At 45.6% G+C, this 16102-nt stretch overlaps 1 protein-coding gene across 1 annotated transcript; it reads left to right on the top strand.

Annotated features, from left to right (window-relative positions):
- Positions 1 to 7703: 7703 nt before the first annotated feature.
- Positions 7704 to 14250, top strand: znhit2 (zinc finger, HIT-type containing 2). The gene is made up of 2 exons (XM_043703137.2): positions 7704 to 8189; positions 13408 to 14250. Exons 1-2 carry the CDS (start codon positions 7719 to 7721, stop codon positions 14194 to 14196), a joined length of 1260 nt encoding a protein of 419 aa, XP_043559072.2. The 5' UTR covers positions 7704 to 7718; the 3' UTR covers positions 14197 to 14250.
- Positions 14251 to 16102: the final 1852 nt, after the last annotated feature.

The raw sequence follows: 16102 nt of genomic DNA, 5'->3' as shown, positions 1-16102 counted from the left end.
ATAGGGAGGTAGTCACACCTCAGGTAAATGGTAGATGGGTTACCATCAGGGAATGAGAAGGGAACTGGCAGGCAGTGCAAGGATGCCCTGTGGCCATTCCTCTCAACAACAAGCAAACTGTTTTGGATACTGTTTGGGGGGGGCGGAGCTTACCAGGGGTAAGCAGTGGGGCACAGGTCTCTAGCACAGAGTCTGTCCCTGTTGGTCAGAAGGGAAGGGGGAAAGAGGAGCAGAGCATTAGTCATTTGGGGCTCCATAGTTAGGGGGACAGATAGAGGGTTCTGTGGGAATGAGAGAGACTCATGGTTGGTGTATTGCCTCCCAGGTGCCAGGGTTCGTGATGTCTCTGGTTGTGTTTTTGGGATCCTTGAGGGGGAGGGGGAGTAGCCCCAAGTCGTGGTCCACATAGGTAGGAAGAGGGATGGGGGTTTAAGGTAGAAATTCAGGGAGGTGGGATGGAAGCTTAGAGCTAGAACAAGCAGAGTTGTTGTCTCTGGTTTGCTGTCCGTGCCACGCGCTAACAAGGCGAGGAATAGGGAGAAAGGGGAGTTGAACTCGTGGCTACAGGGATGGTGCAGGAAGGAGGGTTTTTCAATTCCTGGATAATTGGGGCTCTTTCTGGAGAAGGTGCTCTACAAACAGGGTGGTCTTCAACTGAACCAGAGGGGTACCAATATCCTGGGGGGCAAATTTGCTAATGCTCTTTGGGTGGGTTTAAACTAATTCCGCAGGGGAATGGAAACCGAAATTGTAATTCTAGTGTATGGGAGGTTGAGAGTAGTGAAGTCAGAACTAAGATTTCAAGATCGCAAGAAGGCACCGGCAGGCAAGAAGTTGGTTTGAAGTGTGACAACTTCAACGCCAGGAGCATCTGGCATAAGCTGGGTGAATTTGCGGCATGGGTGGTACCTGGGATTTCTATGTTGTGGCCATTTCAAAGACATGGGTACAGCAGTCAGAAATGGTTATTGCAGGCTCAGGGATTTAGATGTTTCAATAAGGACAGAGAAAATGGTAAAAGAGTGGGAGGTGTGGCATTGTTAGTCAAGGACAGTATAACAGTTGTAGAAAGGACATTTGAGGACTCGTCTACTGAGGTACTATGGGTTGAGATTAGAAACAGAAAAGGAGAGGTCACCCTGTTGCGAGTTTTCTATCAGCCTCCAAATAGTTCCAGAGATGTAGAGGATAGGATAGCAAAGATGATCCTCGATAGGAGTGCGAGTGACAAAGCAGTTGTTATGGGGTCTTTAACTTTCCAAATATTGACTGGGAATACTACAGTTCAAGTACTTTGGATGGGTCAGTTTTTGTCCAATGTGTGCAAGAGGGTTTCCTGACACAGTATGTAGACAGGCCAACAAGAGGCGAGGCCACACTGGATTTGGTGCTGGCTAATAAACCCAGCCAGGTGTTAGATTTGGAGGTAGGTGAGCACGTTGGTGATGACCACAATTCGATTATGTTTACTTTAGAGATGGAAAGGGATAGGTATATACCACAGGCAAGAGGTATAGCTGGGGGAAAGGCAATTACTTTGCGATTAGGCAAGATTTAGGATGGGGAAGGAAACTGCAGGGGACAGGCACAATTGAAATGTGTAGCTTATTCAAGGATCAGCTACTGCAGGTCCTTGATAAGTATGTACCTGTCAGGCAGGGAGGAAGTTGTCAAGCATGGGAGCAGTGGTTTACTAAAGGACTTGAAGCTCTTGTCAAGAGGAAGAAGAAGACTTATGTTAGGATGAGATGTGATGGCTCAGTTAGGGTGCTTGAAAGTTACAGTTTAGCCAGGGATGGCCTAAAGAGGGGGCTAAAAAGAGCCAGGGGGGGACATGAGAAGTCGTTGGTGGATAGGATCAAGGAAAACCCTAAGGCTTTCTATAGAATAAAAGAAAGACTAGAGTAAGATTAGGGCCAATCGAGCATAGTAGTGGGAAGTTGTGCATGGAGTCAGAAGAGTTGGGGAAGTGCTAAATGAAAAAGGCAATGTGGTCGAGGAGAATACTGAGATACAGGCTACTCGACTAGATGAGATTGAGGTGCATAAGGAGGAGGTGTTAGCAATTCTAGAAAGTGTGAAAATAGATAAGTCCCCTGGGCCAGATGGGATATATCCTAGGATTCTCTGGGAAGCCGGGGAAGAGGTTGCTGAGCCTTTGGTTTTGATCTTTATACCCATATTGTCTACAGGAATAGTGCCATAAGACTGGAGGATAGCAAATGTTCCTTTGTTGAAGAAGGGGAGTAGAGACAGCCCTGGCAATTATAGACCAGTGAACCTTACTTCAGTTGTGGATAAAGTATTGGAAAGGGTTATAAGAGATAGGATTTATAATCGTCTAGAAAGAAATAAGTTGATTCAGGATAGTCAGCATGGTTTTGTGAAGGGCAGGTCGTGTCTCACAAACCTTATTGAGTTCTTTGAGATGGTGACCAAACAGATGGATGAGGGGAAGGCGGTTGATGTGGTGTATAGTGATTTCAGGAAGGCATTTGATAAGGTTCCCATCAGTAGGCTATTGCAAAAAATACAGAGGCATGGGGTTGAAGGTGATTTAGCGGTTTGGATCACAGATTGGCTAGCTGAACGAAGAGGGTGGTGGTTGATGGGAAATATTCATCCTGGAGTTCAGTTACTAATGGGGTACCGCAAGGATCAATTTTGGGTCAAATGTTTGTTATTTTTATAAATGACCTAGATGAGGGCATAGAAGGATGAGTTAGTAAATTTGTGGATGACACTAAAGTCAGTGGAGTTATGGATAGTGACAAAGGATATTATAGGTTACAGAGAGACATAGATAAGCTGCAGAACTGGACTGAGAGGTGGCAAATGGAGTTTAATGTGGAAAAGTGTGAGGTGATTTACTTTGGAAGGAATAACAGGAATGCAGAGCACTGGGCTAATGGTAAGATTCTTGGTAATGAAGATGAGCAGAGAGATCTCTGTGTCCAGGTACATAGATCCTTGAAAGTTGCCATCCAGGTTGATAGGGTTGTTAAGAAGGCATTTGGTGTGTTAGCTTTTATTGGTAGAGGGATTAAGTTTCAGAACCATGAGATTATGCTGTACAAAACTCTGGTAGGACCACATTTGGAGTAATGCGTACAGTTCTGGTCACCACATTACAGGAAGGATGTGGAAGCTTTGGAAAGGGTTCAGAGGAGATTTACTAGAATGTTGCCCGGTATGGAGGGAAAGTCTTAAGAGGAAAGGTTGAGGGACTTGAGGCTGTTTTTGTTAAAAGAAGGTTGAGAGGTGACTTAATTGAGACATATAAGATAATCAGAGGGTTAGATAGATTGGACAGTGAGAGACTTTTCCTCCGATGATGATGGCGAGCATGAGGGGACATAGCTTTAAATTAAGGGGTGATAGATATAGGTCAGATGTCAGAGGTAGGTTCTTTACTCAGTAGTAGGGGTGCGGAATGCACTGCTTGCAACTGTAGTAGACTCGCCAATTTTAAGGGCATTTAAATGGTCATTGGATCGGCATATGGATGAGAATGGAATAGTGTAGATTAGATGGACTTCAGATTGGTTCCACAGGTCAGTACAACATTGAGGGCTGAAGGGCCTGTACTATGCTGTAATGTTCTATGTACATCTTTCAGAGGAAGTAGAGGTGGGACCTCAGTTTAACGTCTCGTTCAAAAGTCAGTTAATCGCTCTCAGAAGACCATGCTAACAGTGCGGCACACCCTCATTGTTGCAGCGGGGTCTCTGGAATGGGACCTTAATCAATGGCTATTTCCAATTTACCTACAGGCTCAGGCAGAGCAAGGATAGCAGATTTCCTTCCCTGAAGGTCATTAGTGAACATTAGGTAGGTAATTAAAAATGATCACTTCATGATAACTTTCTAAACACATTTTTAAACCACTCTATCCAAAGTTTTAAACTATCCATGACTAGGGAAACTGTTGCTTCATGTAATTGAACTAGTAACCCAGAGCACACAAGCCCCATTCCTGATTAACGGCTTCTACCCAAAACATCGATTCTCCTGCTCCTCAGATGCTGCCTGACCTGCTGTGCTTTCCCAGCGCCACACTCTTCGATTCTGATCTCCAGCATCTGCAATCCTCAATTTCTTCTAGTAACCCAGAGTGCCAGGCTAAAACATTGGGGAGACTGGTTCAAATCCCATCAGAGCAGCTGATGGAATTTATTCTCAATTTTATTGTAATAAATTTAAAAACTGGTCTCAGCAATGGTGGTTGTGAAATTACCATGGTCAGAAAAACACACTCTGTTCACTAATGCCACCCTTATCTGCTCTGGCCCACGTCACTACAAGCCCACAATAATGGGACTATTTCCTGCCCTTTGAAATAGCCTTGTATGCCACTCAGTTTGGGACCAATTAGGGTTGGATAGTAAATCCTTGCCAGCAATGCCCACATCTCAGCATAACAATGAGGGAGTGCTTCATTGTTAGCGCAGTGCTCCTACAGCATCATACTATCTTGAGATGCTGTCTGTTGGATGAGCCTTTCCACTAACGTGCCCCCTCTACTATGAAAAAGCGATGGGCTTTGAATTCCTCTCTCTCTCTGGATTATTAGTCCAGATATAGAAATTGCTGCCCAATGTTTCATGAGTAAGGCACAGCCATGTGTCCAAAACACACACCTTCTGATTTCCAGTGTACATTCCCACATTACTATCAATTGCCTTATGTTGGTCTGGTGTCAAGTCTATTGTAGATGAAGAACTCAGGTCGGTGAAGTGATTGGAGAGAACTGCGGGACAGTGATCAATAAGGTGGAGGAGTTGAATATTGGGCAATGAGGGACTATTACTGCTGCCATGAGAAATTTGCTGTGCTCCAAACCATTTAGTGGCCATGGACAAGATTAAATCGGCACATAAGTAGCGCAAAAGGAGTCTATATTGAACCAGGATAGTACACATTAAACAGAAAACTCTTCAAGACAGCCAAATGGACTTTCTTTAAGCTACTCTTTTGACTGAAGTTATAATAGGGGAGAAGTTACTGGTATAGATATTTCAGGGCAAGTGATACAGTATATCAAAGTCATTAAGTGATGGTAAATTTGCCATGGTCTCAGAAGATCTTAGAGCTGTGTCTTATCAGAGAGAGATAGAGACAACTGGTGATTGTTTAATCTGACTGGATTGTGATTTGGAGATGCTGGTGTTGGACTAGGTTGTACGAAGTTAAAAATCGCATAACACCAGGTTATAGTCCAACAGGTTTAATTGAAAGCACTAAGCCTCTATTCCTGATGAAGGGCTCTTGCCCGAAACATCAATTTTTCTGCTCCTCGCATGCTGCCTGAACTGCTGTGCTTTTCCAGCACCACTCTAATCTAGAACTTAATTGGAAGCACAACCTTTTGGAATCCTGCTCCTCCATCAGGATTGTAAGACACAGAAAGCCCTTGGGCATTTACACAAATCTTTGTAAGTGATGAAACATAAATGTTCAAAGAACTTCAAATTTATTAATACAGGAAGGAATGAGAGCAAGGAAGTTACCTTTAATCTTTACTCCAGCTAGATCTATCTCAGTATTTCATATTGTGTCCGCCTTTAGGCATTATATATTGAAAAACTGTGAAGATCTTCACAACTATGCAGATGAGATAATATTACTAAAGGTTAAAGACTTTAGTACGTACAGAGATTAGAGAAACAGGGACAAAAACTGAAATTGCAGAGAAACCCAGCAGGTCTGGCATCCGTGTCTCAAGAAGGGTCACTGGATTTCAAATATTAACTCTACTTTCTCTCCACAGATGCTGCCAGATCTAAGTTTCTCCAGCAATTTCTGTTTTTCTTTCAGATTTCCAGCAGCTGCAGTTATTTTATTTACAGAAGAAGGCTTGGTGGTATTTTCATACAGGGATTCAAAGTAAAGAGTTGTTTTTCTGGAATTAGAAGAAACCAGTGGTAGGCAGGTCAGTAACTAGAGGAAATAGGGTTGCAAAACATCCAGAGGTGACAAGGTAAGTATTTTTAAGCTCTGAATTATGGTCTTTAAAGTGCTGAAAGTTGTTGGAAGCAGGATTAATGGCCACTGACAGGATTGTAATTTCACACCAAAAAGACATTCTGCCCATCACCATTGAGTAAGTTTGAGCAGGAGGTAGACATTTTTAATTAGTAACAGGTTAAATACTTATGGTAAGTGGGCAGGGAAGTAGAGTTAAGACCGTGATGAAAGTAGCTATGATCATATTGAATGGCGGTGCAGACTCAAGTGGCTGTACTGCCACTTGCCCTAGTTTTATGTTGTTTCACACAAATGAGTAATCTGGTATGTGAATTTCAGTATGATGCTAGATACACAGAACATATATCCTAAAGACTGGCACATCATGTGTTCCTTCGCTGTTAGCAACAAGGCACTGACCATGCCCATTCAGCACATGCTTACAAATCTCAAAACACAGTGTCCGTAGTGATTCAGCAAATGTTTGCTACGTAATCCTGAGCGTGCAAAGATAAATGCTGATATTAAATTTGGTAGTGAGATTCACACCTGGAGTATGGTGCACTTATGTCTAATGGAAGCAACTATATTAATAGATATGGTCTTGTTCTTGTAAACAGAAAGGACATGTACATGCCTTGTTTATGTGACAGATAAAAACATAAATTACTGTAGAAACACATCAGTATCTGTGAAAGGAAAACTGGGTTAACATTTCAAGTGCAGTAACCCTTTTTCAGAATATTCCAAAGGGTCACTGAACTCAAAACATTAACTCTCCATAGATTCTGTCAAACCTCCTCAGTTTCTCTAATAAGTTGATTTTGTTTGTTTCAGATCTCCAGCTGCTGCAGTACTGTATTAACGTTGATGAATTAGAGACAAAGCTTTGGTTAAAATTAAATCAAAACTTTGCAGTTGTCTTAAAATAGGACAAAATTAAAGTATGGAGTTCAAATGAAGGGTCGCTGGACAGTTGGCGTTGAAACCTTTACATGTTGCAAGACCTAATGAATTTATCCAGAGATTTATGTTTTGTCAGTTAACTGTTGTTCGCAGAGGCTCAGTGGTTAGCACTGCAGCCTCACAGCACCAGGGACCCGGATCAATTCCCACCTCAGGCGACTGTCTGTGTGGCGTTTGCACATCCTCCCTGTTAGTTTCCTCCCTGATTCAAAGATGCACAGGTCAGGTGGATTGGTCATGCTAAACTGCCCATAGTGTTAGGTGCATTAGTCAGGGGTAAATATAGGGAAGGGGAATGGGTCTGGGTGGGTTATTCTTCAGAGGGTAAATGTGGACTTATTGGGCCAAACGGCTGTTTCCACAGTGTAGGGAATCTAATCTAATCTAGCCATTACCTAACGTACAAAGTTAAAAATCACACAACACCAGGTTATAATCCAACAGGTTTATTTGGAATCACTAGCTTTTGGAGTGCTACAACCACCTGATGAAGGAACAGCGCTCCAAAAGCTAGTGCTTCCAAATAAGTCTTTTGGACTATAACCTGGAGTTGCGTGATTTTTAACTTTTTACACCTCAGTCCAACACCAAATCATCATTACTTAGTGCATTTTCTATCCAAGAAAGTGGGAGTAACAGTGTCAAAGGGTAACTGTCCCTAATGCTCCGCCCTTTTTCGGATTACGGCACTGACGTGAAGGTGAAAGTCCCCTATTCCGAGAGTGGGCGCAGCACTGTCGCAAAGACCTCCGCGCTGGTTTACGGCACGGCCGGCGCCTGTCGATATGTCGCTGGCGGGTCCGGAACGCCAGGCCGAGGCTTGTGGCCTGTGCTCGGGGAGCGGGGCCGCCGCCGCCGCCCGCTACACCTGCCCCCGCTGCAACGTACCATTCTGCTCGCTGCCCTGTTACCGCGGCTCCAGGCACCGGGCGTGCGCCGAGTCCTTCTACCGGGAGGCGGTGCTGGGCGAGCTGCGGGACGAGAGCCGGCGGGCGGGAGGCGCCGAGGCTCGGGCGGGCCTGCGGGAGAGCCTGAGGCGGCTGCGGCACTCCGAGGCCTGGGAACCCGGGGAGCTGGAGCCCGGCGAGCCGCGCCCTGGCGGGACGGCCGGTCGGCTCTGGGACTCCCTGAGCCAGGAGGAGCGCCGCAACTTCGAGCGGCTCCTGGAGAGCGGGCAGGCCGCGGCCTGGATCAAGGAGTGGAGGCCGTGGTGGGAGCGGCGACCCCCAGGCCCCGTCCAGGAACTGGAGCCCTCGGTGAGCAACAGCGCCACGACTGTCTGGGAGGACAAACTGCAGCTCCCGTGCACTCCCAATGATGTGGGCACAGGGGCTGGGACCTGACCCTTGGGTGGACTGTGGGGAGAAAGTGAGGGCTGCAGATGCTGGAGATCAGAGCTGAAAATGTGTTGCTGGAAAAGCGCAGCAGGTCAGGCAGCATCCAAGGAGCAGGAGAATCGACGTTTTGGGCATGAGCCCTTCCTCAGGAATCCACAGGTGGACTGTGGGGAGACTAACTTTGAAGCATAAGGATTTCAGGATAAGCCGGTGGCTGTTTTTAGAATGATTAGATTCCCTACGGTATGGAAACAGACCCTTCAGCCCAACAAGTCCACACCAAACCTCTGAAGAGTAATCCACCCAGACCCATTTACCCCTGACTAATGTACTGAACACTATGGGGCAATTTAGCATCACCATTTCATCTACCCTGCCCATCTTTGGATTGTGGGAGGAAATTAGAGCACCTGGAGGAAACCCATGCAGACACAGGGGGAATGTGCAAGCAGCAGTGCTAACCACTGAGCCACTGTGCCACCCTATCAGAGCATGTTACCAGAGAAGACACGGGAAGGAATCAGAAAGATCCCACCTGTTCTACAGAGATACACAGAACCCCTACAGTGTGGAAACAGGCCATTTGGACCAGAGAGTCCACACCAACCCTCCGAAGTGTATCCCACCCAGACCTATTCCCCTCCCCTATTACTCTACATGTCGTCTGTCTTATGCACTTAACCCACATGTCCATGAACACTATGGGCAATTTAGCACAGCCAATTACCCTAACCTGCACATCTTTGGACTGTGGGAGGAAACCGGAGCACCCAGAGGAAATCTATGTGACACCAGGAGGATGTGCAAACTCCACACAGAGAGTCGCCTGAGGCTGAAATCAAAGCCGGGTCCCAGGCACTGAGGCAGCAGTGCTAACCACTGAGCCACCATGCTTAGATTTCTATGCTGACTTACCTGATCTCAGTGAAATAATTTTTAATGGAATAAGCAATGGCCCAGTGGCATTATTACGAGACTATTAATCCATAAGCCCAGGTTCACAGCAGGTAGTGAGTCTAATGTTGACAATGGATCCATTGTCAATTGTCATGAAAACCCAATCTGGAAACTCCTAAACCTACCCAGTTTGGTCTTCACGTTATGCTTAACTGCCCTCTGGGTAATTAGGGACATTCAATGAGTGCTTGCCTAGCCAGTGATGCCCATATCCCATTTATGAATAAAATAAATTTACCTTGAATGGAAGATGCTATTATCTACATGGGACATGAAAATGCAAAAGACATCCAGTTATTGAGAAATCTATTGACATTTCATGCTCATATCTATCAGGGATGGTAAAAATAAAGTTGCCATAGTCTTACCAGACCATAATGCTGCTCTCTCATTAGAAAGACATGTCTGTCTGGTGGTGGTTTAACCTGAGGGTCTAGGAGAGATTGAGAAGGAGGGCCCTTGATAGTAACTTCAGCTGGTTTGGGAATTGAGCCCACACTGTTAGAGTCTTTTTGCAATGCTGACTGGCCTCCGGAGGATTGCAGAATACTAAAAGTATACTCCTTCTTCTCTGGAATATGATGTATTATATCCACCAGAGAAAGCAGAGGCTTCAGTTTATATCTCATGCGAAAGATAAAACTTTTAATAATGCAATCTTCTCAGTACTGTGTTTGATAGTGTAGGACTGCCTCTCTAAAACTGGAACATTCCCTTTGCACTGCACCTCCAATAGTGCAGTACTCCCTCAGTACTGACCCTCCACGAAAGCAGCACTGTCTCACTATTACTTCTTAGACATTGCAACACAGTCTCAGTAATGCCCTTCTAACTGTGCAGCATTTCCTTAGTTTTGCCTCTTTGACAGCAGAGCGCCTCACTGTTGGCCTAGAGATTACGTTCATGTCCAGTAGCTGGGGTTGGACAGTAGCTCACTGGTTAGCACTGCTGCCTCACAGCATCAGCAACTCAGGTTCGAATTCAGCCTTGGGCGACTGTCTGTGTGGAGTTTGCACAGGTTTCCTCTGGGTGACCATAAGACAGAGGAGCAGAAATTAGGCCATTCAGCCCATCGGGTCTGTGTCGCTATTCAATCATGGTTGATAAGTTTCTCCCATAACCCTTGATCCCCTTGTTAGTCAAGAACCTATCTATCTCAGTCATAAATAATCAATGATCTGGCCTCCACAGCCTTCTGTGGCAATAAATTCCATAGATTCCTCACTCTCTGGCTGAAGAAGTTTCTCCTTATCTCTGATCCAAAAGGTCTTCCCTTCACTCTAAGGCTGTGCCCTCAGGTCCTAGTCTCTCCTACCAATGGAAACATCTTCCCAACAGCCACTCTGTTCAGGCCATTCAGTATTCTGTACGTTTCAATTAGATCCCCCCTCATCCTTCCAACCTCCATTGAGTATAAACCCAGAGTCCTTAAGTGATCCTCATATGTTAAGCTTTTCATTCCTGGGACCATTCTCATGAACCACCTCTGAACCTGCTCCAGAGCGTACACAATACTCCAAATGTGTTCTGACCAGAGCCTTATAAAGCCTCAGAAGTATATCCCTGCTTTTATGTGCAAGTCCTCTCGAAATAAATGCCATCATTGCATTTGCCTTCCTAACTACTGACTCAACCTGCAAGTTTACCTTGAGAGAATCCTGGACTAGAACTCCCAAGTCTCTTTGCACTTCAGACTTCTGAATTTTCTCCCCATTGAGAAAATGCTCCATGCCTCCATTCTTCCCACCAAAGTGCATGACCTCTCAGTTTCTCAGGTTGTACTCCATCTGCCACTTCTTTGTTGACTGTCCTAACCTGTCCAAATCCTCTGCAGCCTCCTTGTCTCCTCAATACTACCTGTCTCTCTACCTATCATTGTATCATCTGCAAACTTAGCCAGAGTGCCTTCAGTTCATTCGGCTGAGATTGTTAATGTATAAAGTGAAAAGTTGTGGTCTCAACAGGGCTTATGCCCGAAACGTCGATTCTCCTGTTCCCTGGATGCTGCCTGACCTGCTGCGCTTTTCCAGCAACACATTTCCAGCTCTGATCTCCAGCATCTGCAGACCTCACTTTCTCCTCAAAGGTCTCAACACTGAGTCTTGCAAAACACCACTTGTCACTGGCATCCTGAGAAGGACTCTTATCCCCACTCTCTGCCAGACAGCCAACCTTCTATCCGTGCGAGCACCTTGCCTCTGACACCATGGGCCCTTATCTTAGGCAGTAGCCTCCTGTGTGGTACCTTGTCAAAGGCCTTCTTGAAGTCCAGGTAGATAACATCCATTGGCTCTTCTTGGTCTAATTTGCTCGTTACTTCCTCAAAGAATTCTAGCAGATTTGTCAGGGGTGACCTCCTCTTGATGAAACCATGATGACTTTGCCCTGTTTTATCATACACTTCCAAGTATTCAGAAACCTCATCCTTTACATTGGAGTGCAGGATCTTACCCACGATTGAGGTCAGGCTAATCGGTCTGTAATTTTCCATCTTTTGCCTTAGTCCCTTTTTAAGCAGGGAATGTCATTTTAGCGATTTTCCAGTCCTCTAGGACCCTCCCTGATTCTAGCAAATCCTGTAAGATCACCACTAATGCCTCCACTATCTCTTCAGTTATCTCCCTTCGAACTCTGGGGTGTAGTCCATCCACTTCAGGTTTTCTCCCACCGGCCAAGCATGTGTAGACTAAGTGTATTAGCCATGGGGATTACAGGGATAGGGTAGCAGGGTGGGTCTGAGTGGGATGCTCTTCAGAGGATCGACGTGGACTCTGGGCTGAATGGCCTGCTTCCACATTGTGGGATTCAATGATTCTTGATCCTGGACAAGGCCATTAAAAGGAGAAAGTGAGGTCTGCAGATGCTGGAAATCAGAGTGGAAGAGTGTGTATAAATGATGTGGATGCGAGCATAAGAGATACAGTTAGTTTGCTGATGACACCAAAATTGGAGATGTAGTAGACAGCGAAGAAGATTACCTCAGATTACAACAGGATCTTGATCAGATGGGCCAATGGCTGAGAAGTGGCAGATGGAGTTTAATTTAGATAAATGTGAGGTGCTTCATTTTGGGAAAGCAAATCTTAGCAGGACTTATACACTTAATGTTAATTTCCTACGGAGTGTTGCTGAACAAAGAGACCTTGGAGTACAGGTTCATAGCTCCTTGAAAGTGGAGTCGCACGTAGATAGGATAGTGAAGAAGGCGTTTGGTATGCTTTCCTTTATTGGTCAGAATATTGAGTACAGAAGTTGGGAGGTCATGTCGCGGCTGTACAGGACATTGGTTAGGCCACTGTTGGAATATTGCATGCAATTCTGGTCTCCTTCCTATTGGAAAGACGTTGTGAAATTTGATAGGGTTCAGAAAAGATTTACAAGGATGTTGCCAGGGTTGGAGGATTTGAGCTATAGGGAGAGGCTGAACAGGATGGGGCTGTTTTCCCTGGAGCGTCAGAGACTGAGGGGTGTCCTTATAAAAATTTCTAAAATCATGAGGGGCATGGATAGGGTAAATAGACAAAGTCTTTTCCGTGGGGTCGGGGAGTCCAGAACTAGAGGGCATAGGTTTAGGGTGAGAGGGGAAAGATATAAAAGAGACCTAAGGGGCAACATTTTTCACACAGAGGGTGTTGTGTGTATGGAATGAGCTGCCAGAGGAAGTGGTGGAGGCTGGTACAATTGCAACATTTAAGAGGCATTTGGATGGGTATATGAATAAGAAGGGTTTGGAGGGATATGGGCCGGGTGCTGGCAGGTGGGATTAGATTGGGTTGGGATATCTGGTCGGCATGGACGGGTTAGACCGAAGAGTCTGTTTCCATGCTGTACATCTCTCTGACTCTGAGAGTGGTGCTGGAAAAGCACAGCAGGTCAGGCAGCATCCCAGGAGCAGGAGAGTCGCCGTTTCGGGCATAAGCCCTTCATCAGGATTCCTGATGAAGGGCTTATGTGGGAAACATTGATTCTCCTGCTCCTCAAAGGCCATTAAAAGGCCTGTACGCATGATTGAAAATGCTGCAAAATGATGAGGGAATGTTGCTTAACTCTCTGGAGTGAACTTGAAACCATGAACTTATTCTTAGGCGTGACAATGCTATTAGTAAACAATAACACTGAGAGTTCATGAGGGCATTTACAATATCTATCAAGAAATAATTAGTTTTCTTTTCTTCAAAAGGGTCTGGAGGAAGATCGAAGATGTGAGAAGTTAAACAAAGCACAGCCTGTGGTTGATGTTGCAGGAACTGGGAGTGAGAATGATTCCGAACTGGGTAGGTTCACAGAGGAGCAAGTGACAGACAGATTCTGGGAACATGATGATTCTATTCCTGTAATCTGCAGTAACATTGTTCCTTTGCTGAGTTTGTGTTCAAAGCCTTCTCCCCTGATCCAGTACAGCGTCGTGAACGTTCTCTATGCATACGCATTTTCCACAAAGCTGGTGAATGGGGACGTATCGGGGGAAATGAGGGACGAGTTTATCGAAGCTGCATTAACAGTCTCCGAGGCCCTGAAGGGCAATCGTGTTTTCATGTCCACTGCAGAGGCTGTGCAGGCTGGAGTTAGAGCCGTGCGAAGCACCCCGTATTTTTCTAATCCCTTTGAGCCAGTGAACACAATCAAGGACACGTCTGTCCTCTTAACTGGAGGAAGCAAGGCATCAAACGGTCATTATACTTTGGCTGCAATCTCTCACCTTCACCGGACACTGGGAAGAGCAAAGCGATCTCGACAGAAGAAGGATCCTGGTTATTACCGGGCTTGGAAGAAGTGTGCCTTCCTTCTGTCCTGGGTGAATGAACATCAGGATAGACTCGTGGTTCTCTCCATGGAGGTGCAGAGTGAGTACAAGAACACCTTTGATTCCTTGGTCCAAGTGGAGGAAGCCAAATCGAATTTGGAAAAAGCCTGGGGAGGAAAGCGACCCCCAGAGAAGAAAGTGTTAATTGAAGAACTAACTCCCTGACCTTGTTAATCCCCGCTGCTGCCCATTGATTATTTAATAAAGATTATCAAATTACCCACTGCACTGGAATTATTCCAAGAACATCAGGTCCCAGTTTGAGCAAATTATTGTCAGTGAAAGCGATCAGTCAAAAAATCCTTTCATTTCTTTAGTATCTTTCACAATCTCAGGACTTCCCCAAAGTGGTTGAGAGTCAGTGAAGTACTAGAATTGGACTGATTGTGATGTAAGGAAGATGGCTGCCAGGATTTGCAAAAGCAGCCCCAACCAGCAATGTGATTGCAACCACGTGTTGAGTGAGGGACAAACAGTAGCCCCAAAACTCCCCCTCTGTTCATATAGCTGTCATGCAACCTTCTTGCATTCACCTGAGAAAGAGTGGATATTCTCTGTTCTATCTCATCCAAAAGCTAAGCACCTTTGACAATGCTGTGCTCCTACCTTACTGCACCAAGTTGTGTGCTTAAGTCTTTGTAGTGGGACTTGACCCCCCCCCCCCCCCCCGAGTCACTGGTGGCAGACTACTTACCGAGCCACAGATGACAACTATGTGTGGTTTGGTTTACAGCCTACCTATGAAATTACAATAACCATGGAGTCCCTACAGTATGGAAACAGGCCCTTCGATCCAACAAGTCCACACCAAAGAGTAATCCATCCTCTTATCCAATATTGACCCCTGACTAATACACCTAACCCACATCCATGAACACTATGGGGCAATTTAGCACGGCCAATTCACTTGACCTGCCCATCTCTGGGCTGTGGGAGGAAACCGGAGCACCCGGAGGAAACCCACGCAGACACGGGGAGAATGTGCAAACTCCACACAGGCAGTCACCTAAGGCTGGAACCAAACCCAGGTCCCTGGCGCTGTGAGGCAGCAGTGCTAACCACCGAGCCACTGTGCTGCACGTAGCAGCGTGTAGCACTTACAAACAAACCCAGATCTTTCATCAGTGTCGATGTCTGCAATGGTTTCTGTGATCTGATCTTTTGTGATTTTTCAGACAAGACACCAGTTCCCAGCTGAAAGATCAGCAGTGATATCACTGGGGTAGAATGTTGGGCACAAGTACAGATGGGTGATGACGACTCCCCCCCCACCCCCACCTTTTACAATACAGTAGCTATTGTATTCCGATGAATTTTCAGAGTTCCAGGTCTTTCAGTGGCTCAATTCAGTTTAGCTAATTAATTCCTGAATTGGACCTAGAATAAGCCAGAATAATATTTCCAGGTTCTAGGAAGTCTTGTGTACCTGACCCAACTTTCTGATGCTGAAAAAGGTATGAAATATTTGGCACAACCACAAATTTGACAGTGTAGCATCAAGAAGCTATCACAAAAGTGGAGTTAATAGGAATTGGGATGGGTGCTGATTGGAACCTCTCCATTGGAGGATGGTTGTGGTTGTTGGATATCCATCATCTCAGCCCCAGAAATGGCTAATGTGCTCAGCGAAACCATCTTCAGCTGCTTCATCATAAGGTCAAAAGTGGGGAGGTATTCAGCACCGTTCACAACACCTTAGACACTGAAGGAGTCCATGTTCAAATGCGGACAAGAGGCAAGTAACAGTCACACCACACAAATGCCAGGCAATGACCATATCCAAAATAGGAACCTAACCATCGTCCCTTCACACTCAGTGGCATCACCATCACTGATTAACCCGCCATCAACATTCTGGGGGTTGACCAGAAACTTAACTGGACTAGCCATATAAATACAGTGGCTACAAGAGCAGGTCAGAAAGCAAGGAATAAGGCAGCGAATAACTCAATTCCTGAATCCCCAAAGCTTGTCCAGGCTCAAGCCAGGACTGTGATAGAATCCTGGATATATCCATGGTACCAACAGGACTGATCCATCAAGAGTGGCAGCACAGTGAGGAAGGAATTTC

Source organism: Chiloscyllium plagiosum, unplaced genomic scaffold, assembly GCF_037043375.1.
Source record: "Chiloscyllium plagiosum isolate Xiang-an unplaced genomic scaffold, Cpla_swu_hap1 HiC_scaffold_16, whole genome shotgun sequence".
Lineage (NCBI taxonomy): Eukaryota > Metazoa > Chordata > Chondrichthyes > Orectolobiformes > Hemiscylliidae > Chiloscyllium > Chiloscyllium plagiosum.
This window is presented reverse-complemented; position numbering and strand designations above follow the sequence as displayed.